General features: G+C 38.1%; 1 protein-coding gene across 1 annotated transcript in view; it reads right to left on the reverse strand.

The window, feature by feature from the left end:
* VSIG10L2 (V-set and immunoglobulin domain containing 10 like 2) overlaps positions 1–23931 on the reverse strand; it is a 316447-nt gene extending 292516 nt beyond the window's left edge. Inside the window, exons 1-2 of the mRNA XM_044080829.1 lie at positions 23668–23931; positions 6108–6467 (exon numbers count right to left, since the gene is read on the reverse strand). Coding sequence (XP_043936764.1) covers positions 6108–6467; positions 23668–23746 — 439 coding nt within the window. The 5' untranslated portion in view covers positions 23747–23931. The remainder of the gene's footprint in view (positions 1–6107; positions 6468–23667) is intronic.
* Positions 23932–25848: the final 1917 nt, after the last annotated feature.

Genomic DNA, 25848 nt, shown 5'->3' on the forward strand with positions numbered 1-25848 from the left:
AGTAGTACTTGTTGCACCACTGTCTTGTACACCTTACTTTTCAGCTTCTTTGGCATTCTTCTGTCATAGACTACACATGATACTCTGTGCCAGTTGGCTGCAGCCCTTCTGATTCTAGCTTTGACCTCTTCATTCAGACTACCCTTCTTCTCAGCTACTCCTCCCAGATACTTGAAGCTGTTTACCTGTTCTACTATCTTCCCTTCTACCTCTATTCTCAGCTTCTTCTGATTTCCCCAATTTGCTGTCATTAGTACCATCTTATCTGTGCCTTCAGATTTTCATTCCATTCTCCTATCCTTTGCTGAAGTTCTACCTCAGAGTCTGCCTGTACTGCCACATCGTCTGCATACAGCAGCTTTGTTGAGCCGCCCCCTTCATCCTGTTTGCTAATGTAGTCTTTCACCAGTATGAACAGCAGTGGGCTCAGAGCTGAACCCTGATGTACACCCACACCCACTGGGAACCCCTCAGTGAGGCCGAACACTGTTCATACTTTGGGTCCTTGTACATAGCCTGTACTAATTCTAACAATGTTTCTGGGACTTCAAACCACTGCAGTACTGCCCAGATCAGCTTTCTTGGGACCTTATCGTATTCTTTCTCCAAGTCTAGGAATGCCCAGTTGGACTCTCTCCTCATCTCTAGCTTCTCCTCAAGTATCTGTCTCAATGCAAACATCGGGTCAATTGTGCTGCATCCTGATCTGAATCCGAACTGCTTATCTTCCATCTGACATTCTACTACTCTTGCATATCCATTTATCAACCACCCTCTCCAGAACTTTCATGCAATGTGATAGGAGTTTGATGCCTCTGTACTGCCTACAGCTGTGGATTTCCCCTTTGTTCTTGTACACTGGCACGAGTATGCGTATTCTCCAGTCATCTGTGCTACACCTTTCTTTCCACACTGCTATTAGTACCCTCAGGAGCCATTTCTCCCCTATCTCACACAGCATCTTTATCATATCTGCTGGTTTCCCTGACTGCATCTTCCTTAGTGCTGTTCTTACTTCTTATAGGATGGGCTCCTCTTCTTCTCTTATCATAGGCTGTTTCTGAGGCAGTGCAGCTTCTGTGGGGTTTTCTTCATTCAGAAGCTGCTGGAAATACTCCATCTGCCTTTGATGTCCTCTGGGCTGGTGAGCAGGTTGTTGCTGGCATCCCTTATGAAGGGTGTCTGACTATCTTCTTTATCTTTCTGTCTTTGCCTTGCAACCTGATATAGTTTCTTTGTGCCACTTACTGAGTCACTTTCCAGAAGCTGGTACAGTGCTTCTGATGCCCTATTCTTTGTTATTGCAATTTCTTTCTTAGCTTCTTTGTTAGCCAACCAGTAGTCATTCCTAACCCGGTCAGTCTTTTCTGTCTCCCAATTTTTCCTGCACTCCTTTTTTTCTTTTGATGACTTCCTGGACTTCTGCATTCCACCACCAGCTTTCCTTATGTACCTTATGTCCATACCTGGTTCACCCACATATCTTTTCTGTAGTCCTAACACATGCTGTTTTTAGACACTGCCATTCTTCTTCAGCTCCACCTATTTCCTCCTCTTCTTGGGGTGCCAGAGCCCTGAGTAATTCTTTGAGCTGTTGTACTTTCTCTCCAGTCAACTTCCAGGTCTTCAGCCTGGTCTCTGTTGACCTTAGAGCCTTCTGGAGCTGTCTGTGGCAACTAGTGGTTTATGCTGTGGACTGACTATGGTCTCTGTTGACCTTAGAGCCTTCTCTGACTACTGCTTGCAGCTGATTGTGGCAACTAGTGGTTTATGCTGTGGGCTGATTATTTCACTGGGGATGATTTTGCAATCATGGATTCTGCCCCAGTGTCTTTACTAGGAGGAAGCCTACCTGAGTTGCATGTTGACTACTCTTGTATGTGATCTTGTGACTGTTTCTCTTTCTGAACCATGTGTTGGCTACTGTCAAGCCATTTGCCAGACAGAAGTCTAGAATGGCTTCTCCATCTTTATTCCTGTTGCCCCACCCATGTGGATCCAGGCAGTCCTCATATCCTGTTTTCGCTGTCCCAATATGTGCATTCAAGTCACCCATTATCAACACCAATTCATGTTATCCTGCTTTATCTAGTAGGTCCTGCAACTGCTGTCTGAATGCACTCTTTTCCTCACTATCACAACCCTGCTGTGGGGCATAGGCTGAGATTATGAATACTGCCCTATCATTACACTGGAGTCTGACTGCCATGAGTCTGTCATTAATTCTGATGATATCCCTTACTGTCTTCTGAAGCCTCTCTCTCACCACAATTCCTACACCATTTCTAGCCTGCCCTCCACCTGAGTAGTAGACTCTGGATCCCAAGCCAAGTGGCTTTGCTGCACTGCCCTTCCATCTCATCTCCTGGATACATAGGATGTCCAGCTTCCTCCGTATCATCATGTCATCCACTTCCAAGCAGCATCCTGTCAGTGAACCTACATTAAGCGTAGCAATTCTCAGTTCATGTTTGGCAGGTTGGTTGGTTTTATGTCCAGCTTTCACTCAACAGAGCTATCCCAGGTAACCCAGACTGGGGAACTAGACACCGGCCAGCTAGTAGCGTATTGACCCAGGGCTGCTGAGCTTTATGGTGGGCACATACTGGCCAATAGGGGCACATATACCCCTCCCACCATTAGCACGGGTCCCTAGCGTGGGTCAGAGTAGGCTGGGTCCTCAATCCAATTATCAGTGATAACTACCCATGCCCATTTTTGGTGACATTAGTCAACATGACCGAATCACCTAGAGCCATATTTCCCATCATCAAGTGGCTAGCCCTGCCATGGCACGCAGTCTGTTATCCATATTCTCCTGTCTTGAGGACACTGCGCACCACAGTAGGTGCCCAAAGTGGTTGGTCTGTTTAACTCTTCCCCCTGTAGGGCACCATGTAGAGTCTGTGCTGCTGCCCACAGCTCCATTCATTGGTGAGTTTGAAATGGAAACACTCAGCATGTTTTTCGGAAATGAGAGAAACCCCATGGAGACACAGGGAGAACATGCAAACTCCAATCAGGCGTTGGTCAGAGGTCAGGAGCGAACCTTGTACCTTGTGCATGGGAGGCCAAAGATCTTAACCACTAAGCCATCTGGTCTCGCTAGCGGGTATTGTTTTGAAAGTGGGCAATGGAAGTGTAGGGAGCATAACAGTAGATCTGCAGTTTTCGTCATAGTATTGTGACCTCAGAGTTGATATATTTAATTAGCGGATGGAGTGGGGGAGCAGGCCCCCACATGGGGGTGCAGGGGTGCTTGCCCCCCCTGCTTAAACATAGAGGAGTTGGTTGTGGTTGGTTTGTTTGTTGGTGTGGTTTTTAATGCTGGAGGGACGAAGGCTGTATTTGTGTTATGATTTTAGATGTTTTGAAAGTCGATGTTTTGTAGTTTCAGGATGCTGTGTTTTTGTGATTTCGGTCTCAGTATTTTTTGGTTCGTGATTGTGGTCTTTCAACATTACAAAGTAGATCTATATATATATATATATATATATATATATATATATATATACATATACATATATTTATATATATATATATATATATATATATATATATATACACACACACACACACACACACACACACACACACACACACACACATACACACACACACACACACACACACACACACACACACACACACACACACACACACACACACACACACACACACACACACACACACACACACACACACACACACACACATATGCATCTATATTATCTTGTACACAACCTTCCCTGCTACTGAATGGAAGTACAGGAAGTATGTAGTTCCTTGGGACAATGTTTTTCTCCTTTTGAGGAATGGTGCCACTGTGACTGCCTTTCTGTCTTTTGGAACCTCTTCTTTCCAAACAACCTGTTGAAGAGTTCTGTTTTGGGGCAGGTGAGCACACCTGTACAATTTTTGCCCTAAGGAATATAGGGTATGTGTGCTAGGGAGATTAACAAACTCAGCTCCCCTATCATAGGCAATACTTGTGCCTATTTTTTTGTAAATACCCTTTCTTTCTGCATCAGTACTGAAGAATTATGATTTTTCATTACTTCTTTTGCTCTTTTTCTGTTATAATTTTTTTAGAGTTGCACTCCTTCCCTTTGTCTTCCTTTTCCCAGTTATAAATATCTAAAATATTTTGTCTTCCTTCTTGACAAACTAGCTATTATTTTCTGTGTTTAGACCTTTACCCACTTTCAAAATCACCTCATTTTAAAAACGTTTTCTCCTCATTTAGATTTGGATTTGAGATTAACAAATCGACTTGCTGTTTGTGTAATAACAGTTTACATGTTTCTCCAGAGATCTCACACCTTCCCTTCATGTCTATTAATTAAACATTTTTTGAGGTACTTCCCTATATTTCCAAAGCATCCAGTCCTGAGGTGCAGAGTTCTGTTTTTAGCTGCTCAGATTTATAGATAAGCCTCTAGTGAACCACGTTGTTTATTAAGAATGCATCCCAAAATAGCTACCTACATACAGTTTGACATCGTTTTCCCCCCTCCCATATGTGAATTCCATGTCTAAACTGCTTTTTATTGAATCAGCTTCTTTAGTAGCTCCCTGAATCCCACTACTGGCACTGTATCATGAATGGTGATTTTAATGTGTGATGGCAGCCTTTGTTCCACTTTGCAAGTGCCACATTATAGTGTGACTCCATCAACAGTTGTATCACTTTATGTACTACTTTAAAAACACCATCTATCAGCGGGAGGGCACTGAGCTGTGCAGTGATGGTCACTGCAACTTTGATGGAGACAAACACTGGTATTGTTGCATATCCCACTTTAAGCAAAGAGGACGGTATCTAAGTAGCAAAATAGATAAGACTCATCAAAAGGCACCTGACTCCAACCATAAAGGTTAGCTTTAACATTATATATTCTACCGGCTATTTAACATCTCTTCAGGGATACTGTGAATGGTCCCATTGTCTGATTGGATAGGTGGTGTAACTTCTGGGTGAGGGTTCTTTTAGCATGCTTAAAATAAAAGCATGCTAAATTTTAATCAGAATCATTTATTTCCAGGAAAGCACTACCTCAGCTTAATATTATGATTGTAATGACAGATTCTGTTCCATATTTCAGTGTATTTCCTTTGCCTGGTGTATAAGCTTTGCAAAAATTATTAATGATACAACAAAATATAAAGGTACTCTTCTAACCCTGTTGAGATAAATTATTCTATATTCTTACTTATTCAGCACACACCTATACATTCTTGAAGTTTTCCTTCATATATGAAGTTTGTGTCAGTTTTCCTGGCTTTGTTGCACACAAGGATGGAAGTCTGACTGAAATCCAGGTGAACAGATTTTAATTAGCAGCCCTGGCACTAGAGGAGCATGGCAGGGAGGGAGGAGTGAAGGACCATGACCCACTCACTGTTCCAAGGAGAGAGAAGGGTTCATACAAACCCAGAGGCACACTGGGACAGTGCACTCTTTCTGGTGGTAGCTGGACAAAACAGCACTCCTGCTGTGGGGCAAAAGATAGGGCTGCTTGAAGGAACATACCCTTGAGGAAGTGAAGAGACACCCTCCACAGTCAGTCCATTCCAATATCTTGCCCTGCACCTTGCTGATTACATTCTTGGATACGGCCTGGGAGAAAACTGAAAGTTCTGAAGTACCCTGATGGCTGCCAGGATGATGGTCCCTTTTGGTCAGCTCTCATCCAATGTTGGGAACAAATGGGCAGATTGGCCAAGAAAGGGTGTGATAGTTGGCAAGCACGGGGACAATAGCTGAAAGAAAAACTGGCCTTAGTTTTATCATACATATCTTGCTCTGCAGGGTATGAGAACATCTTCTGAAACATGCAGACCATGACATTTTGAAGCCACTCGGATTCGACCAATGTCTCATAGTATATTTATGAAGTGGATACACAATAGTGAAATAATACTGTAGTGTGCAATATTTCACATTTTAGGTTTTAATCAAGGGAAGGCATGAAAAGCTCCTCAGTACAAGAATTCTGTTACTTTGCCATTTGCTAATTATCTAAAATCAGGTATCAGAGAAGAAATCATGTTGCTGTAGTTTTGCTTTTTATTCATACAAAAAGTCACTCAGAGGTTGTACTTACCTAAGACAGTCAAGTCAGTGTTGAAGTAGATGAGAGTCAGACTGTCATTCATCATATTGAAGGCCTGGCAGGTAAATCGTCCCATGGCCTGAAGCTGCAGGTTATTGATGGTCAATGATGCATTCTCAGCTATGAAGCCAATTTTACCATACTGTGATGTCTTACTGTCCAACACATTCACTCCTTGTGTGCCAAACAGTACAGCTTGCAGACTGCCAGTGTCTGGTGTGGTGAAACTCCATATATAGATGTTTGGCAGAGTTTCTCCACATGAAAGCTGCACAGAACGTCCCAGCACTCCTTTTGTTGTCATATCAACATATAGGGTTTGTTGAGCTTTTGGAAGAGGCAGGGATTGACCTAGAGCAATTTAAGAAAAAAAAATAAATAAATACAGATAATCAGCTTAAATCAAAAGAACATTTGCTATATATAAAGCAAACACTACAAAAGAGCATGTTAATAGATGTATAATAATAAGGTTAGGCAAGAGATCACACAACTATGGCACACAGTCCACTAACCTTGCATTACCACTTTTTAACATACCTTGCAAGACTGGATTAGTACAAATACAAAATATGTCTCTCCATTTTAAGTATGTCTTTGTTTTGGTAGCTGTGTATAATTGTTTTGCTAATTAACTAACAAGCAATCAGACCACTTAAAACTCTTAGTATTGTGTTTTAAAAAGGCTATTTATTATAATTGAACATGCAAAGCATTACAAAACATGTCAAGTTCCATAGGTAGTGTGTTGTGTCCTAATAGTTAATATAACAAAGTCCATCTTAAAGAAATGTATTTTGGGGGGGATTAGTTTTCATAATATTGCAACTATAAGAAGACTGAAAAAGATTTGCATAAAAGCTGCAAGAGGTGCATATCTGTCACAACCCCAGTGTAAACAAAGTGACTCACTGAATGCCATCATGTTGTTTTATAGCTTAGCAAGCAGAAAGAAGAATTAAACAGAAAAATGGATTTATAACCAGTCCTACACAAATCTCCTCTTTCACTTCATTCACTCATAACTTCACCAACCACTAGAAAAAGTACACAAAAAAGCTACCCAAACATGTGTAGCCTCTCCAAAAGAAATGTGACAACCTCAAAGACTAGATCCTTGACCATAATTGAATCATGAATGAAATATTTTGTTCACTTCCTCTCTACCTTGATAGCTATATCCTTTCTAATAGGGTTCACCACCATGTGGATGACAGAATTAGGGAAGGCATTGATATTTTTATTTTCAAACAGATTCAGTGCTCAGGAATAACTGCACAATGAAGCCAATTTGGCATTACTCTAAGCATTTTTTTTTCAATGACTCATGACGTATCAAAGCTGTAACTTCAAACATCGATGAGTTTAACAGTGTCTTTACTTTCCTTCTCTGAAGAATTCAGCCAGGGGTGTTTTGGGGGCTGCACCCCTACACTCCCTAATAAGCATATAGCAACCCTAAGTTATACAACCTAAGATAGAAAGAAAGAAGAAAGACACTGTAAAATTTGACAGTTTTGATGAGTTGTGGCTGCGAGTTCGGAGTCAACAAATTTTACCATTTAATAAAGTATTTGACAACAGAAAATTGTTTATTGCTGCCATGTATATCACTTTTTCATCTAATCCTTTCATAAATTTTCCTACTTTAACAAAATTACTACCGCTGATTTATACTTACAATTTCCTAATCCTGATTAATTCGATAATAAATAGCAAATAAATAAATAAAATAAAAACTACTACCTAGCAAAATGTAACCTCATTCAATTATCGTCATGACTTACCAGGGATATTCACTTGACTGGTTACTTCTTCACTAGAACATTTGTATTTCAAAGCAATTCAGTATCAAATTTGATGTATGCTAAATGTGTAGTTTTTTTTTCAACTGTACAAGGCCATGAAGTCAATAATATATAATAAATGAGGTAAGAGGTGTAGTCTCCAGAATACTCTTTATTATATATTAGTCAATTTTATTTGACATATTCAGTATCTTGTCAGTGAAGTGTTATCAGACACTCTATTTTGACAAGTGCAGTGTCGACAATCAGTGTGTATTATGATAACAGTTAGGGAAGAAAACTGAAGCAGTGTTAAAGCTGTGATCCTAAGCTTCAGGAAAGCTACATTAATTTACCATTCTGAAGATCACAAAGCCCCAAAATGGACTTTTCTAATCCTAAACCATTTTGGAGCAGCATAAACTAAATTAAAGTCTGCACACATACTCATTCCTTACTTAGTCATTCTGATGTCATCTCTTACAACTGTAAAAACCTTTAACTTAATAGGTAGCTATAAACCTCAAAGAGCTTCCTTCTATTCTTCATTCAACAGCATCCTACTGCATGATTCGCCATCATTCAACAGTATCCTACTGCATGATTCGCCATCATTCAACAATATCCTACTATGTGATTCACCATCATTCAACAGCATCTTACTGCATGATTTGTCATCATTCTGCAGCATTTTATTTCCAGAAGCTCTTTCTTATAGAAGTCCAGTACGCCTTAAACAAATTTCCAAATAACTGTCCTCAAAAACACCCTAGCATATAATACATCTACAAATTCTTTATCATTCAGTCTTACTGCATTGATCTTTAATTGATCCCTTTAATCTGTTTTTTTAAGCATAGCTCTGAAAGGTGATCACTGTTAATCTTATCTGAAAAGTAGAAGACCCACACAATGTGCAAATTTAAACACCCATGGCAGACCACAGACCTGTGTCAAAAAATGCTTGAAACTTTAGACTCTAAGTAGCATAGTAAACATCTAAATAAAAAATGATCTGCACAGCTTTGACTAACACAGATTCATTGAAAGTTTTAATCCCTGCACTGTCCTAGTCATGGTGACCAATATGGTTGCTTGAGAGTTCCAGAGTTAAATGTACTGTTAAACTAAGTTGGTTATTTGAAAGTCCGTTCACTCAGAATTTGCAAATTATTTTTTATACAGTGACAAATGCTTCACATGTACCACCTATGCAAAAATAAGCAACTCTGGAAACACTGAGTCTTAAGATTAAAGTTAAATTGCTCTTTCCAGTAAGCCCCTTTAACTATTGTGGTTTTTGATAACTTAGCTAGTATCTTACAGCATCCATTGTGGGCCAGCTACTGTGAGTGGAAATCAACAATTCATACCCAGCACCACACATATCTATATCTGTATCTATATAGATAAATATAATATTAGAACTTCCTAAGAAAATGTAGTAAGCCTTCTCCTTTTTCACTGTTCATTAGCCTATCTGCCTTCAAGTACTACAGATCTCATCTATTATGTATGCACATGAATCCATCCTACTATACTTCCTCCAAAATAACCTTACATAGGAAGTAAAGTGGCTCACTTTAGATGAAATATAAATTTAGCGTCCTCATATTATCAGACATGTTAAAATATGTTTAATATTCTTATTGTCATTTTATTAAAGTTCATTTTAATACCACTAGACCTTTACCTCTGTGCGTTCTGTTTTTTGGATAGGTTTTGAAGTACTGTGGTAGGCCTTTGCCCATTGTTAAAATGCCTGCCTGCATTCCTTATATGGATTTTGTGGGCCAAAGCAGCAGAACAAAGACACTATGTAGCACATCTCCCTTACTGGTAAGATGTGCCTTATGTGAGGCCAGTGTCTGAATGAAAATCGTCCAAAGCAAAAAGATCAGTATGTGTCCATCATCATCATCATGTTGGCCTTCAGAGCGTGCGAGATACAATGTGATATGAAAGGCCTTCCGCTGTTTGCTTAGAACCAAACAACTTACATGGAATTTTTAATAGTGGTTTGTGCATTATAATCCTTCTCTGTATGGGTGGAATGGGGTGTGATGCTAATTTGTTGGTTTGTGCTTCTAACCACCTATTTATTGCTGAGAATATTTGAATCAATTCATAACATGTAGGTATGATCTTTGCTCGACAACTTTATTAATGCACCAGGCATTTTATGCCATCAAGAACACAGATGTTCGTCATTATGATTCAAAACCTCAACTTCACACCCTACCTCAGTATATATCATCTCACTAACTCACCCCATCTTGGTATGCATGTGCCTGCATCTTATGTTAGTTATGTTAAGGGGTCTGTAGTAATAGATTAGAAATGTTGCATGTTTTATGTGGTGCTTGAATTTGGGTTGTGTTTTTTAGTGAAAAACTAAAAAAAAAAAAAAACAGAACAAGTCAATGGCTGGAGGAAAAAATGTGTGAAGTTAGTCTTTTCACATGTAATGCTGTAATTACATAATTCCCTTGCTCTAAAATAACTCACAATTGTTAACAATTTTTTTTCAAATAATATATGTGCGCGTGTGTGTGTGTGTGTGTGTGTGTGTGTGTGTGTGTGTGTGTGTGTGTGTGTGTGTGTGTGTGTGTAGATACACAATCATCTGAATTTAATGTTGTTTGTTGTGACAACCGTGCCCTGGCCCAGCAATCAAGGAGCCTCAATCCTCACCACTAACACTAGGGAGGTTGTCTCATAGAAGAGGAGAAAAGATAACTAATACACACAGTAAGGTACAATTTCTCTTAAGTGCACACAGAGATCACAGTCAGTCTGGGGCTGGTCACTCCATTGCTCACCAGGTCCCCAATAAGACTCCCCACTGGCACAGCTATAGGGTCCAGATCTCAGCCTAGCTGGGCAAGCTAAAACCTCCATTACCCTCTCTGTCCAACCAGTGCTTTGTGTCCTTGCCAAGTAGCTGACACACCACACACACACTTTGAGATAAGTATTTATACAACTTCACAGACACTCCTGGGAAAGGCTGATACAGATTTTCCAGCTGTGCCCCTTTACTCAGACCATACGGTAGTAATCCCTGCCACCACCCAGCTAATAATATCAGCTACTAAAAGGCCCTTAAAAGGGTGTCCAATTATTACTGTGCAATATTATAATCCAATGGCAGTATGACTAACAGACAAGGCTACTTTAAAGTGGTCTCTTACAATAACCTCTATAAATATGCAATGTACTCTAGAGCTTATCTCTACACAAACCAGCCACAGGTAGAAGGTTTTAAAAATATTTAATAATAAATAATTAAAACATAAGACAAAACTACTACACCACAGAGATATCTAAGAGTTCAGAGATCACACAGAAACTTAAACTAATACAGTAGGACAGGTCTGATTTCAAAGAAAAATGCCTAATTAATCTTTACTAGCTTTAACTATTCCTACAAGAAATCACAGTGCTAGAAACTTACATGTGAGCTTAGGCAGAGTGCTGAGTTAGATATCCAAGATCAAAATGCTCACAGTCTCTTGTGAGAAATAGTATTTAAACAATACTAACAAACATGTCTCTTGGGACCTCCAAAATAACATCATTTTTGACACTTAGGTTTTCCCAGTATTCATATTGCATCACCTTAACACCTGGTCTCTCAGGCCACAAACTGCATTATTTAGCAATCTAACACCTGCTCAGAAACTTACAGCAATAGAAGACATTTCACATGTATATTCTAACAGAAACCAGAGCAATAAAGCACATTCCGCATCTAAATTCTGGTCATAAACTTTAGCCTTAAAATAATGGGCATGAAACCTTCATCCAGACGCACTGAAGCAGAATTCTAATATGAAAGGGTCACAACATGCTTCACTGGGCCAGTAGAGTGCAATGTTGTTACATATTTTGCAGTTCCACATTTCACAGTATTCTTTTACATTCAAGAAAATATGCCTGTGTTTTACATTTATTTACAAATGCCAGAATTATATATCAAATTCTATTAGACTAGGCTGGCAGACTTCGCCCATCTCTCTCCAGTCGTCACATTTGTTCTGAAGTGATTAACTGTGGATAAATCATTCTTGCTCTCAATATGTTACATTTGAGAAAATACTATATATATATATATATATATATATATATATATATATATATATATATATATATATATATATATATATTGTTAAATGTTCTACATGCATGGCAAGGTTTTACTGAATGAAGCAGCTAATGTACATGTAATAAAATCAGAAAATCTATTTTGTTTTTTGGACTCATTCATGACACAGCCCCAGTTTCTTGTTATTCCAGGAAGTAATTAGATAATAGCTTGGTTATTAGTAGTTGAAGCTCAGACTGTAATGTGATGCAAATAATGTGACTTAATTGGTAACAGAATTCCGAAACAACATACCAATAATACATCAAGGATGTATGAGGTTCATGTGACAACATCTGAGGCTCTAATTACAATTCTTGTATATAAATAATTCAGTGTTACCAGGACAGTATTATATGTGTAGCAGACAGTGATACATTGAACTGAAAGGATTGCTGTCATATATAATGCATCACACTTGCTTATTAATTGTTTTGAATCAGTTTGTATTTATCTGTTAATTCTATAAACCTCAAAGGATTGATGCCATGTAAGATTTTACAGAGAAGAATGAAACCACAAACAGGTAAAAAAGAGGGAACAGAACTTGTGAATAATAGGAAGGAAGGCGTAGTCAGAAAGGCAGAAAGAAAAACAAAAAGCACATGAAAGAAGCACTTCATTACTGAAATATAATTTGTGTTTACTTAGTCTTTTCCAACAAGGTAAGACTCATACAAGCTATTTTCCAAAGATGTCTTGAAAGCATTGATCTTGTAAATGATTTGTCCCTGCAATATAGAAATTGTTTACTGGTGGGGGAAGAATCATATTCAGAAAAATAAATCTGAGCCCCATGGAGTTCTTATGGCTTAGGACAAACAGAAATGGTCAATCACACTTCAAGAAATCTTTAGGAGTTGAGTATAAGCATCTCATAGCTTACTGTAAGCAGTTTATGCTTAACACCTCCTCCCCTGACCCATTAAACTCTCATAAAAGGGATTTCTAACAGTCTGACTGACTGAGTTTCTGCTCATAGTGCATACAATATACCTCAGACTTCTGATGCAGCTACCCTGTGCTGCTACACCAAGCACAGGTATGCAGTTACCAGTCTGTCATTTAATATCAGGGAAAGCATTGCTTGTCATAAGCTAAATCCTTCTTCTGATTGCCGAGGGCCCTCCACCAGCCAGGTCAGTGCAGTGTTAGTTTGCTAGGGGGAATGATGCCAGACTAAGCATTTCAGGGCTGCACTTTTACCTTGTTGATTATCACAGCCCGCATACACATATCACTAATTATGAGTACTACTTTCTGTTTAAGCTCGCCTAGGTACTTTGTTGCAAGCTAATGTCAAGCTGCCTGCTGAGTGTTCTGTATCCCCTTTTCAGGTCAACAAAAACTCAGCATGTTTGCACCTCCTCATCTTCACTTTTTAACACTCAGAAGTGGCAGTTAGTTTTTGTTTAATGACATTTTATTGTGTATACAAAAGCTCCCACAGGCCCACATGACGTACATATTTTGATCTTATCCTAAAATGCAGTCCTGTTGAACTTGATTACTGCAAAGATGTGCTCAGGGCATTTTCCCAGACAATCTCATTTCTCACAGACTGCATTCACAGACATAATGTCCAACAAACAGATTGTGGTTTCATTAGTTGCTGATGTTATCACTAAGTCAGAACATCTTTAACTCTGTGGAGATCAAGCAAGAGTTCCTGCTTATTCCCAGTGAAAAACAGTTGCTTATCAGCTCGGTTATTAATGTAAGGTATAAGCATTATGACCATACTGCCTTCATATTTACAGTCACACCACTTGCTTTATTATACAGACGTTAGTACATAGCTTTAAATTACAACTAGTGTGTACGAATGTATGAGAACAGGCACATACACACGTTTGTGTGTGTGTGTGTGTGTGTGTGTGTGTGTGTGTGTGTGTGTGTGTGTGTGTGTGTGTGTACCTGCTTGCTTGTAGTTGTACATTAAAGAAAAAAGATCCATATGCAATTAGAATTCTTAGCAATACATTCATGAAACTATTTTGTTACCTGTTTGGTATCTACTTCTCTGAAGTGCAGGCTAACACAGAAGGTCTTTGGCTAACAAAGTTCACAGATGACTGCAAACTAGGAGCCATAATCAAAACTCCTAACGATGTGGACATCCTACAAAAGGGCCTCACTGAGACAGATGCTTGGTGTCAAAGCCATGGCCTCAAGCTCAATGCCAAAAAGTGCATTGTCATCCCTTTTGGTAAAAACTCTGTACCCATGAACTACCACATAGGCGTTAGTCTACTTAACACTGAAAGTGTAATAAGAGACCTTGGGGCACAGGTGGACAGTAGTCTCTCCTTTGATAATCACATCACCACAGTAGTCAGGAAATCCTTCTGCATGGCACACCTCATCACAAAAGGTTTATCATCCAGGAAAAAAGAGGACATTGTTTCCCTCTACTCATCACTCATTAGGCCCATTATAGAGTACAACACCCCCTTTTGGCATGTACCTCACAAGACATCTACAACAACTGGAAAGGCCACATAAATACCTCACAAAGAGGATTACCAGCCTCAAACAAATGCCCTATGCAGACAGTCTCAAAAAACTCAAGCTTTACTCTGTCACATATCGCCTGCTCAGAGGCGATCTCTGCCTAACATACAAAGCTATGTCAAACCCAGAGCTGTTGAACATGCTCCACATAAAGAAATCCCAGTCCCTCTGAGCTACACACTCTAGGGACCTAAACCTTGTCACCACAATAAACAGAACATGCTGGAGGGATAGATTCCTGTCCCAAAGACTTCCCATACTCTGGAACAAACTGTCTATCTATATCAAACAAAGCTCTTCATTAGCACTCTTCAAGAAAAATCTTGATGATTGAATGGGAGATAGGAAATTCACCCCAGGGATCACTTCTGTGGCACTGCTTGACAGGGGCACATGAAAATAATTTTCTTGGGTGGCAAAAACCAGGGTACTGTTTGGTTAGGCTTATATAGGCCCTAGGGCCAATAGCCTAGTACCTACCTATGAACCTATGAACCTAAATACTGAACACAAATTCTCAGCTCTGTGGTATAGAATGATAAAGGCCTGGCTGTCACCTCCTGGAATAAATGGGTCTATAGAGTGCTGTGGTTTGAATCTTGATGGTCTATAAGACTAAAAAAATATTGGACACAAATTAAGGAACAGTAATGTTATGAAGCACTGTAATTCATAAAAAAAACATAATGTCAAATGTTACAAAACAGAGAATTTTTCATTAGGCTGTTTAAATTCTACTTATTCATGAATATTTGCATTAAACATGTTACGGAAATATGTTTTTATAGATCCCTACAAGTTATTCAGGGTTAGTTATACCAATCATGCAATGCATGAATCATCTCTGTTTTATTAAGTTGCAATTATGTCTGTAAGATATCAAGTATATAGTAATACAACTATGTTTTTTTTACTAAAATGTGTCACAGTAACAATAAAAAACTGTGTATAGATATGACCCTGCTTCTATAATGTAGTTGTAACTGTAAGTGAATAAAAGATATACAGACAGCAATATAACACAAGGTTTAAGTTAGTATGCAAATAAAGGAAGGTTTATTTTGTTGCAATTTCTTAATTTATAAATTATATGACTTATACATATATTTATATCAGATTATCAAGTGTTTGGAAAGTCAAACGCCATATGGTTGTCATCAACTTTCTAAAAACTCGAACAGTACAAAAAACAAAATTTGTGTCTTTGCAGGGAAGCAAGCTCTGACACACACACACACACACACACACACACACACACACACACACACACACACACATACACACACACACACAAATTACATATTCCAACTCAGAAGTCACACTGCAGTGAGGAAAAGGGCAAAATTCCTGATCCCCACTGTAAAGTGATCTCAGTACAACCACTTTGAGTTTCTGGAAAGTCAATGATGGCTATGACCATATGATGTTTGACATTCCAAACATTTGATAACCTGAAATAAATCTATATATATTGAAAAAACTGCTTGTACACAGTATTAGATTTCTGTGTACTAATAATTTACATGTACAACTGTCTCCTTTTGAGTTTATTTAGTACCATCATTAGATCATGTTTTCATCCTAATCACTGCTCAGCATCCCAGTAATTTACCATCTAAAATATAGTTAAAGATTTTGTTTTGCTGAGAAAATGATTATATGAAATAAAATTGTAGCAAACATCTGCTAGTGTCATCTGTTGATGTTCATTGGAAGTGGGCAGGAGTAGCACTATTTAATGAAAGTGCTCATTTATTATAGTGAGAAGGCATGACTCATTTAAGAAGCAATCAACAAGTCTCCAATATTTTTAAATGATTTGTTAGATATTGACTTGGGATAGAAGTTGGGGGTAAACACTTGCCACTGTGTAAAACACTGAGATTTGTGACTGAGTCATCAATCACAACCATGTTATTTCTTCAAAAATGGATCAAGAGGTGAATATCTTGAAATACTTTTCAAGAATATATAACAATCTGAACTTATGATCATTAACACAATCATATATACATATACACACACACACACACACACACACACACACATATATATATATATATATATATATATATATATATATATATATATATATGTTTACTATCATTACGTTGAAGTGCACTTCATCACTTCTTAATGTCACCGAACCTTATTGTGAAAGTGAAAAATGTTTTATGTCCCCATGTCACACCATGTTAATACCGTTATGGAAATGTGGCCGTTGGATTTTATAGGCCATTCGGTATTCAATGAGGATGGTTTCCTGCAGTGCCATTTTAGTTTTAGCCTGTTTGAAGCTGTACTTCACTGTATCACCATTCGAAGAAATGCACTTCAAAGTAATGATAGTAAACCAATTTTTTTTTTCTTTGTTTATTTTGTTTGTTAGATATGAGGAGTTTTAGCTGCTCCACTATATTGCTATTTAGAAAAATATGTAGCAGCATGAAGCATTTAAAGATTTTACAAATTGTAACACAAGTCATACTGCATTGCAAATGGCAACAAGAAGTAAATTGCCCCATTAATCATCCACCAGCCTTTAAAGCTGTTAGACACTTTTGTTTTAAACTGTTTGTGTGGCATTGCAAAGTGTGCTACAGCTTCTAAAACTGTCATAGGCTTCCACTGCTGTTCTGTTCTGCTACTAGCTACTATCTGTGTGGTATTATGAGACTGTTGATAATAACAGTAATAATAATAATAACAATAATAATAATAATAATAAATAATAAAGTTAATTCATAGGAACTCTGCTATAACAAGGTTATTTCTTTGTTTTAGAGCATAATCAGCTTTCTGCATATATTATCACATAGAGGATTATGATCAGATCACAGATAATAACCAATTTATTATATGTTCATGACTTTGATGCCAAGAAATTCACCTTAAGAGTGAAGCTTGAGAGGTGAATCTTGGTGTCCATGTTGAGAGTGCATAATTTAGGTTTATGATCAGAGAACCAATCATAATTCTTTGTAGCTCATGGAGCTTTATCTGCTCCATGTATTACTAAATACAGTAAAAAAATGTAAGAAAGTGCTAAGTGTTTTGCCGGCTTTTAAAGCTGTAAAGCACTTAACTACTTAATGAACAGTATCAGAAAGGCTGCGTAACACACACACTCTTAGGTTGGCACTCACCTTGCTATGCCTCTAAATTGTCCATAATTTTGCTTCAGTTGTTTGCTCTGTTCCTCATAAACCCCGTGGTTTTCAGACAAATCATGGAGGACTGAAGTGACTGAATTGTGACATACATTTTAATTTCAAATTCATATCCTTCAAAGAAAATGCAGGTGGACACACATCCTGTTATTCTAGATACTTTATAAGTTTGTAAGAGGAAAGGACACCTTATTAGGACAGGCAGCAGGCAGAACCAAATCTTTTATTTTGCTGCTGTCAGTTGCTGGTCACTACTGAAAGATTTTACTGCCTAGTGCAGGATCTGAGCTTAACAACCTAAGCAGGGGACGCTTAACATTTGTTAAAGTTGGGTGTCATGCTACTGAGGAGCTTAACTGATTTGTCGTTTTGTGAATATTGGAGTGTAATTATCGTACTCCACTTGCTACAACTTATTTACCAGTATCAGTAAATAAAGCCATTATGTGCCCGAGATGTGAAAAAACAGTTGCAGGGGAAATCTACTTTTATCTGTAAAACTATACTACTGAAAAAGAAATACATAGTCATAATTATGGCTGTTTTCAATAGCTGAAATGTACACTTGCCACATTATTTAGCATTAGGCTTAAAGGGAGATTGGTATAATAGTTAAGTTGTTTACCTCACTAATACAAGGTACAGGATCTTATTCTTATAAAAAGGAAATTGTCTAGCCTTAAAATGGCCCACAAGAGCAGCTAGCCTAGTACTTGCCTATGAATTTATGATCCATAATGCAAAGCACCAAAAATATTTAATTATGAACTAAAAGATGACTTAGCATAACAAATAATGTTTATTTTGGAACTTAACAGCTATATCGGTCATGATATACTATGCAGAAATGGTATGTTTTTTATGCAAACAATTGCCGTGCCATAGCTGTGATCTATGTTAATGTTATTATGAAAGACATTATAGCTATTAATCAACTATGTTACTCACTGATAATTACATGTAGCATTCTGGCCCTGTTCTGATCCACATAAAACCACAAACTGGGGGAGGAGGAGCTGTCTGGCAGATCTGTTGCTATGTAATGGTGACTGGTGAAGATCTGGCCAGTAGCAGTGCCACTGATTAAGGAATACAGCATGTGTTTCTGACAGGTTTACTTACGCTTTAACAGTCTGGAACAGGTATGACCTGTGGAAGTGCCACTGATAAGGGCAGTGCATGTAGATGCCATTTGCACTGATACTAGCTCCATGCATTTCTTGTGAGTAGATTTGTGACAACTGCACTGCTCTGATATGATGCATGCAGTATTCTGGAAACATCATGACCTACAGCAATCTCACTGATGAAGTGTAAAGGATCTACCTGAGACCCATGCTATATTCTCATGGTAGAATATCAAAATCTGGCAATGTTTTTCTTTGTAGTGGTGTACATTCTAACAGCTGTCCTCCACTGTTATGCAAACATGAAGGGGTATGACACCAGTCTGACCTGTGGTTATGCCATGAACAAATGGTGGAACATTCATCTGTCAGCAGCGTTACTTACAATTTATAATATATAGTGGTCTCTTGCCATTTTGACTTACTATAATATCACTGATGAGGACCTGACCATCTGTATGGTAGCACTCCTTGATGGTACATGCAAAATCTGGTATAATTCACATGTGGCAGTGCCACTGATGAGAGGCTGACCATCTGTATGGTAGTACTCCTTAATGGTACATGCAAAGATCTGGTATAACTGACATGTGGCAGAGCCTCTGATTAGGGGCTGACCATCTGTATAGTAGTACTCCTTGATGGTACATGCAAAGATCTAGTATAACTGACATGTGGCAGTGCCTCTGATTAGGGGCTGACTATCTGTATGGTAGTACTCCTTGATGGTACATGCAAAGATCTGGTATAACTGACAAGTGGCAGTGCCACTGATGAGGTGCAATCTAGTTTCTGCTCTGAAATGGTGGCATGTAGTGGTCTGACACTCTTTTAACTTAATGTCATTGATAGCTGTAAAACTTTTGTGTGATAGCTGTTTTATTTTTTCTAGCATTACAGTGCCACTTATGCGGAAGGAAATCACATATTTTGAATCTGTGGTGCTCAGTAATGGTAGCAGCTGGTGTTGTGGCAACATTTAGATGTATGGGAATGATATCTGGCAGTTCTTCTACTTCTTGATAGTATTATACAATGCTTTGTCAAAAATGTTATATATTTATCTTTATTACTGAGAGAGCTATGAAGCTGCTGAATAGCTGAGCTCCGAAGGTAGCCTATTATGCTCTAGTCCATTTCAGACATGTGATAGTGCTGATGGTTAAGGGCAGTTCATCTGAACAGCTGGCCTTAATTCCAATGGTAAAACTAAGTGGTCTGTAACTACTTTTATGTCCAACAGTTCCATTAATAAGGTACCAAACATCTGTCTGCCAGCTGCCGTTCCTCCTGAACAGCATGTGAAGCACCCTGACACCTTTCTGATAGAAGGCAGTTCCAGTGAAGGCATGATGTAACACCCTGACACCATTCTGATAGAAGGCAGTTCCACTGAAGGCATGATGTAACATCCTGAATTCTGATAGAAGGCAGTTCCACTGAAGGCATGATGTAACACCCTGACGCCATTCCTTTTAGAAGGTAATTCCACTGAAGTCATATAACACCCTGACACCATTCTGATTGAAGGCAGCTCTACTGAAGGCATGATGTAACACCCTGACACCATTCTGATATAAGGCAATTCCACTAAAGGCATGATGTAACACCCTGACACCATTTTGACTCCAGCAGTGTAAATGAGGAGAAACAGGATTTCCTGCCCTGTGACATTAGCAGTCAGTGTTATAACATTATTCTAATGTAGAGTAAAGTCTGTGACAATGTACGAATGTACTTGTATAACAGATGTGCTATATCTCGATGCTAGCATGCAGTGTTTTGACGATTCTGTCCCATACTAGTGTGCCTGTTGAGGGACAGTATATCTCTCTCTCTCTCACATCTGCAGTACTCCTGGATGGTACACTGTACGTCTCTGCGACCATTTTGACCTATGGTAGTGCCATTAATAAAGATCTAAGCACCCTATCCTTATACACATACTACTCCGTGTTGGAAAATTATAGTATCATAGCTCTTTTTAGACCTGCAGCGGTGTCACTGATGAGATAACAGAACATCTCACACATAGCTCTGTACTATTCCCTGATGGTACAATGTATTGCTGTCTGTGGGACATTCTGATGATAGCAATGGCACAGATAAGGGCACAACATCTGTTTAACAATGGTGCTGTAATATGATGATGGCACATAATGGCCTGTCTTCATTTTGATTTATGATACCACCAGTTAAAGAACAGACTAGCTCCTGATGTCTGTACTACTCTCTGTCTTTAGCTTAGACCTCACTGGCATCATTGTTTTCAGATGGTTGGATAAATACCTGAAAAGAAGTTACCATATATTACGCTTTTGTTGAAAATATTGAAAACTGACTTATCTCCAAAATAAATGCTGTCATTACTCGGATAGCATTCTTTTCTCATTAAGACTTCAGCACATATTTTTGATAGTACCTTATGAATATAGAAGTACAGTAGTTTATATTGGATGTAGATGCTGATTTTTTAAGTGGGGATGCAGTCTCATTTGGGGATGCAAAATGCATTTTGACATTGGCTTGAGAAACATCAGCTGTAAAATGTGAAAAAGTTAGCCTCTAAGGTTTAGTTCATGTCATCAGAAATTATTATATTTATGAAGAACTTTTGTCTACTGTAAACCTAGGTTCACATCTTTATTAATTATTGATATCTGTTGCCATATTTTCAATGTTCAGAATGTAGTTCTGCTTCATGGGTTAAAGTTGTAAAAAGACAGAAATTCTTCTGAGATAGTAATATCACAGCAAAGGTAGTTTCATTTTAATCTATATGACAAGTAAGATTCAGTTATAGTCACATTTTGATAAGCCCTAAAATGTTAACACTATCACCCTTGCTCTTTCCTTCACACATGCTTGTCTACATCATCTATTATTTCTCTCAAGAAAGAGTAGAAATACTTTCTATATAACTCAGATTTAATCCAACTAATTTCAATCCATTTTATAAATATACTTGAGGCAATAAAATGTCTCAGTATTTCAGAGCACTGCCTTACAGTGCCAGTGTCTGGGGATATAGCCTGACCATTGTAACTGTTTGTGTGAAGTGTATATGTTCTCCCTGTGTCTGTGTGGGTTTTCTTTAGGTAATCAAGTTTCATCCCACTCTCCTGAAACAGGCTGGGTTACATGTTACGAGATAAATTTTCCTTAAACATTGCATTCACCTTTATCTTTGTGGCTCGGGTCATGGCTGAAAAAAAGTCTGATCAGTTCACTTACCTGCTTAACATATGAATGACACTGAAAGATAGTTAAACTATTCTACCGTTACTTTTATCTTTATCAGAGTGGCAATGTGTTGTTTTTCTTTCACAAGCAATCATACAATCAATATTCTTCTCTGGTAAAGATAGCCACACTGCTTTTCAAGTCCATCCCCTAGATCTTTCATGCATTTTACCTATAATTAGTTTTTTTTACTTTTTCTATTAGTGTCCCCTCTCCCCCCTTGGCTATCAAGCCTATATGAGTGCCAAAGGAGTGGACTAATTTATCCCTAGAAAATGTTTCTGCATTATTTTTCATTTCTCAGTCAGCGCTGCAGACCATTTTACAGTGATGAATTTCAATCTGCTAACCTGTAAGCAATTAGAACTCATTCAGACAAAAACAGCACTACCATCCTTTATACTTCCACTTCTGTAGTGTGTATCTCTTGTACAGCATCCTGGGATGTTCACAAATTTGGAGAAAAGTTTAGAATGTTATGTATTTAATGTGGCTATTTTGTAATACATTACTTTACGTAGTTAATATATTGCTACTCACTCAGCAGCAAGACCGTAGATATATGTGCTGAAGTACAGTTTTTCCACATGCATGGAATATCAGGCCAGCTCACCCTTTGGTTCACAGTTCTTATACATTAAGAGGCATGTAAGATTACAATAATAACAATATGTGGGTCTTGAAAGCAATATTTAAACCACACGTAATTAAGTGCACGTAGGCACATCTAATACTGACTGGCTTGTTTGACAATAGTATTACATGATAAATTGTTCACTGGTGAAACATTTCCTAAGAATGACTTACTGAGATGAACTTTTTAATTTCCAGTTTGCCTCAAGGTAAAGGGACATGAATGACTACATTTTTACAAGCAGGTGAACAGCATGGAATATTATGGTATAAATAAAACATGTTGCACTGTCTTAAGATGGAAGCAGTACAACTAGAAACTTCTTCTGAAAAGTTTTTCATGACAATTTTTTTTTTTATTTATTATGCTCAGTGAAAGGAATACAATTTCTCAGTCATAATGCCTTTTGTCAGATTTGCAAAGTTCATCTTCTTAAAAATATATTATACACAAGATAAAGTATTATTATATTGGGTCTCACCCCTGCATTTCCTAGTAAACACCAACACCAGTTACCAGTATTTCAGTTTAATAAATTATGTTTTAAAAGTTTGTTTGTGGAGTGAAGGAGAGGAGTGAAAGGTCAGATTTTTTAAATGAATTTTGTCCTTGTTCTCATAAGTGGGATCGGAATGAATGTCCTGTTACTTCTTGAGAAAAATCTAAGTTACTGAACATATTCTGAAATGCTTTCTGTGTCTCAGGTGTATTACAGATAGTTTCTTGCTTTAACAATTCTAAAAAGAACCTTGTTCTGGTCACACAATCCTGGCAATAACTGTGTGGCGTTAAATTCAATGATGACCCTATTTAGACTCAAGTATTTTTTGGGGGGGGAGGAACCATCTTCTAATCTAAAAGAACTTGCATTCCTGACAATGAACCAGTGACAGCAAAGATCATTTTAAATTTACTGCAGCTTTCCTTACCAGATGTTAAAGGTACAAAGATCCATAGCAGCACCAGAAGGTGACAGAGTTTCAGATTCTTTATCAATCCATAATCCATTTCTCCATTTCGCTGCAGGGACTGGACATGTGCAGAACACCCAGCGGCCAGAAAACCCTGAGTCAATGCTTCCTCTTCTCACAATATACTGCAGTTTATAATAACTAAACCTGGTCCTTACAGGTTACAGGAGCACATATTCCCAATCAATGTGCTGTAATCTCAGTGACAGTCGTCCTGCCTTGCATTTCCAGTCACCTGTCTAGATTAAAGCTTCATTAGCAGAGTTCCAGTTACCAAGAGCCCTTCCCTGATTGACTAAATTATTTATCCTTTTGTCTATTTAATGATGTTTCCTGTTACCTTTTGTAGCTTGACTCATTATGTATAATGCAGAACCTTGCAGTAGTAACACCTAAGGCTCTTTCCATAACTACAGTACCTAGGTTTGCCTGTACAATGACACAGTAAATACTACCAGAAGTGTGACTTTAAGCCATTTTTGCCTTGCGTATCATTGGTACAAAGTAAAACATGTGTTATATCACATCAGGTTCTATGACTGACAGTGTAATGTAATGAGATGGTTCTAGAACAAGGCAGTAGGTTAAAAATAGTGTTTGGTGTATACATGGATTTTACTCCTAAAACCTCCTAGAGTCTACTCTGTTAATGTAAGTCATTTAAATGGAGTAAAGCTCCTAGACCAAAGAAGCACATGCCTTTATGAGTGATACCTAATAAAAAGAATAAGTCATTATCGATGATGAAGCACATATAAGAAACTGCCTAGTTAAAAAGATTAAGTAATTATTAACAATGCAGTAAATATAAGGAAGTGGAATTGTCATTCATAAGGCACTGCATGCTGTAATCACTGCAGTCTGCTGTTATGTTGCATTATAGACATCCCTTATTTTCTTATGGCCTTTCTGCTAAGTACTTACAGAAGTCATTAGTACACACAACTCTATCATCCAGCTTTATACTACTGTTTGAAATACATATTTACCAGGTTGTCTGCTTGCACAAGGATGAAGGAAACACTAATCTTATCTCTTCACAAGTATACGATTTCTAGCACTTACCAAGCAGTGACTACAGCTGAAATTTCATTCGCTTTATACAGAGAAATGATATCAGCTCTAGGTTTCAGCCTGCCCTTCTGGCACCCTTACTTGACCCAGACAGGAGGCAATCAGAGCTGGACAACCATGTCTCCCTCTAACAATATTGGTTAAAACCCTAGGAGAGCCTCACATGGATTGTCAAGCAGTCACTACAAGACAAAAATAAATCAGTTTATCATAGTATTCATGGGTACAGTTCTAACCTTCTCTGAGCAGTACTTCAGATCACTGCCTGAACCCATGTGCAATTCTAACTTAACTGTGTTAAAAAGGCCATTGTGACAGCACAAGAAGAAACACACACTAAAAACTCTTTCAGGAAAAACACACTAAACTTGTTGATTCTGACCACACATAGACACAATGCCTGGCATCAGTCTAAGATATATTTCCTGCAGTTGTAGTAAAATTAACTATAAACCTCAACATGAGAATAACTACTTGAAAAGGGCTTCTTACACCCCTCAGGTCTATGTGCACATACATGTACATACACAAACACACACACACACACACACACACACACACACACACACACACACACACACACACACACACACACACACACACACACACACACACATATGCACACAAACACACACACTCAGACACATGCATATGTATATTTTTTATGCAGTTCCAGTATTTCAGCATTTTCAGTCAAGTCACTGGGCAAAAGATAAGGAACTAACTAAATAAATAAGACAAGTAGAAAAGTCATACAATGTGGAACAGTGTCAGAGTGGTATTTTGTATGAATGATGTTGTAGTTCAGTGCTCAGGACATAACCTTAGCATGCTGTACAATGTGCAGAAGGTCACAAAGCAGTATAGTACTCTAAGATACACATTAGAAAATAATAAACTGGACAGGATCTTGGAATTCTGGGCAGCAATCTGTTGTGTGTAGTACCACTGTGTGGATGCTGGAGTATAGTAAACGAGGCTGTAATTCAGAATTTAGAATATAGTATGCTGACAGGAGTTCACAGTACACTTAGCAGCACTGCAAACATGCATTACTCTGAATGA

This window comes from Protopterus annectens, chromosome 8.part0 (genome assembly GCF_019279795.1).
Source record: "Protopterus annectens isolate FY-2018-M chromosome 8.part0, PAN1.0, whole genome shotgun sequence".
In the NCBI taxonomy this organism is placed as follows: Eukaryota; Metazoa; Chordata; order Ceratodontiformes; family Protopteridae; genus Protopterus; species Protopterus annectens.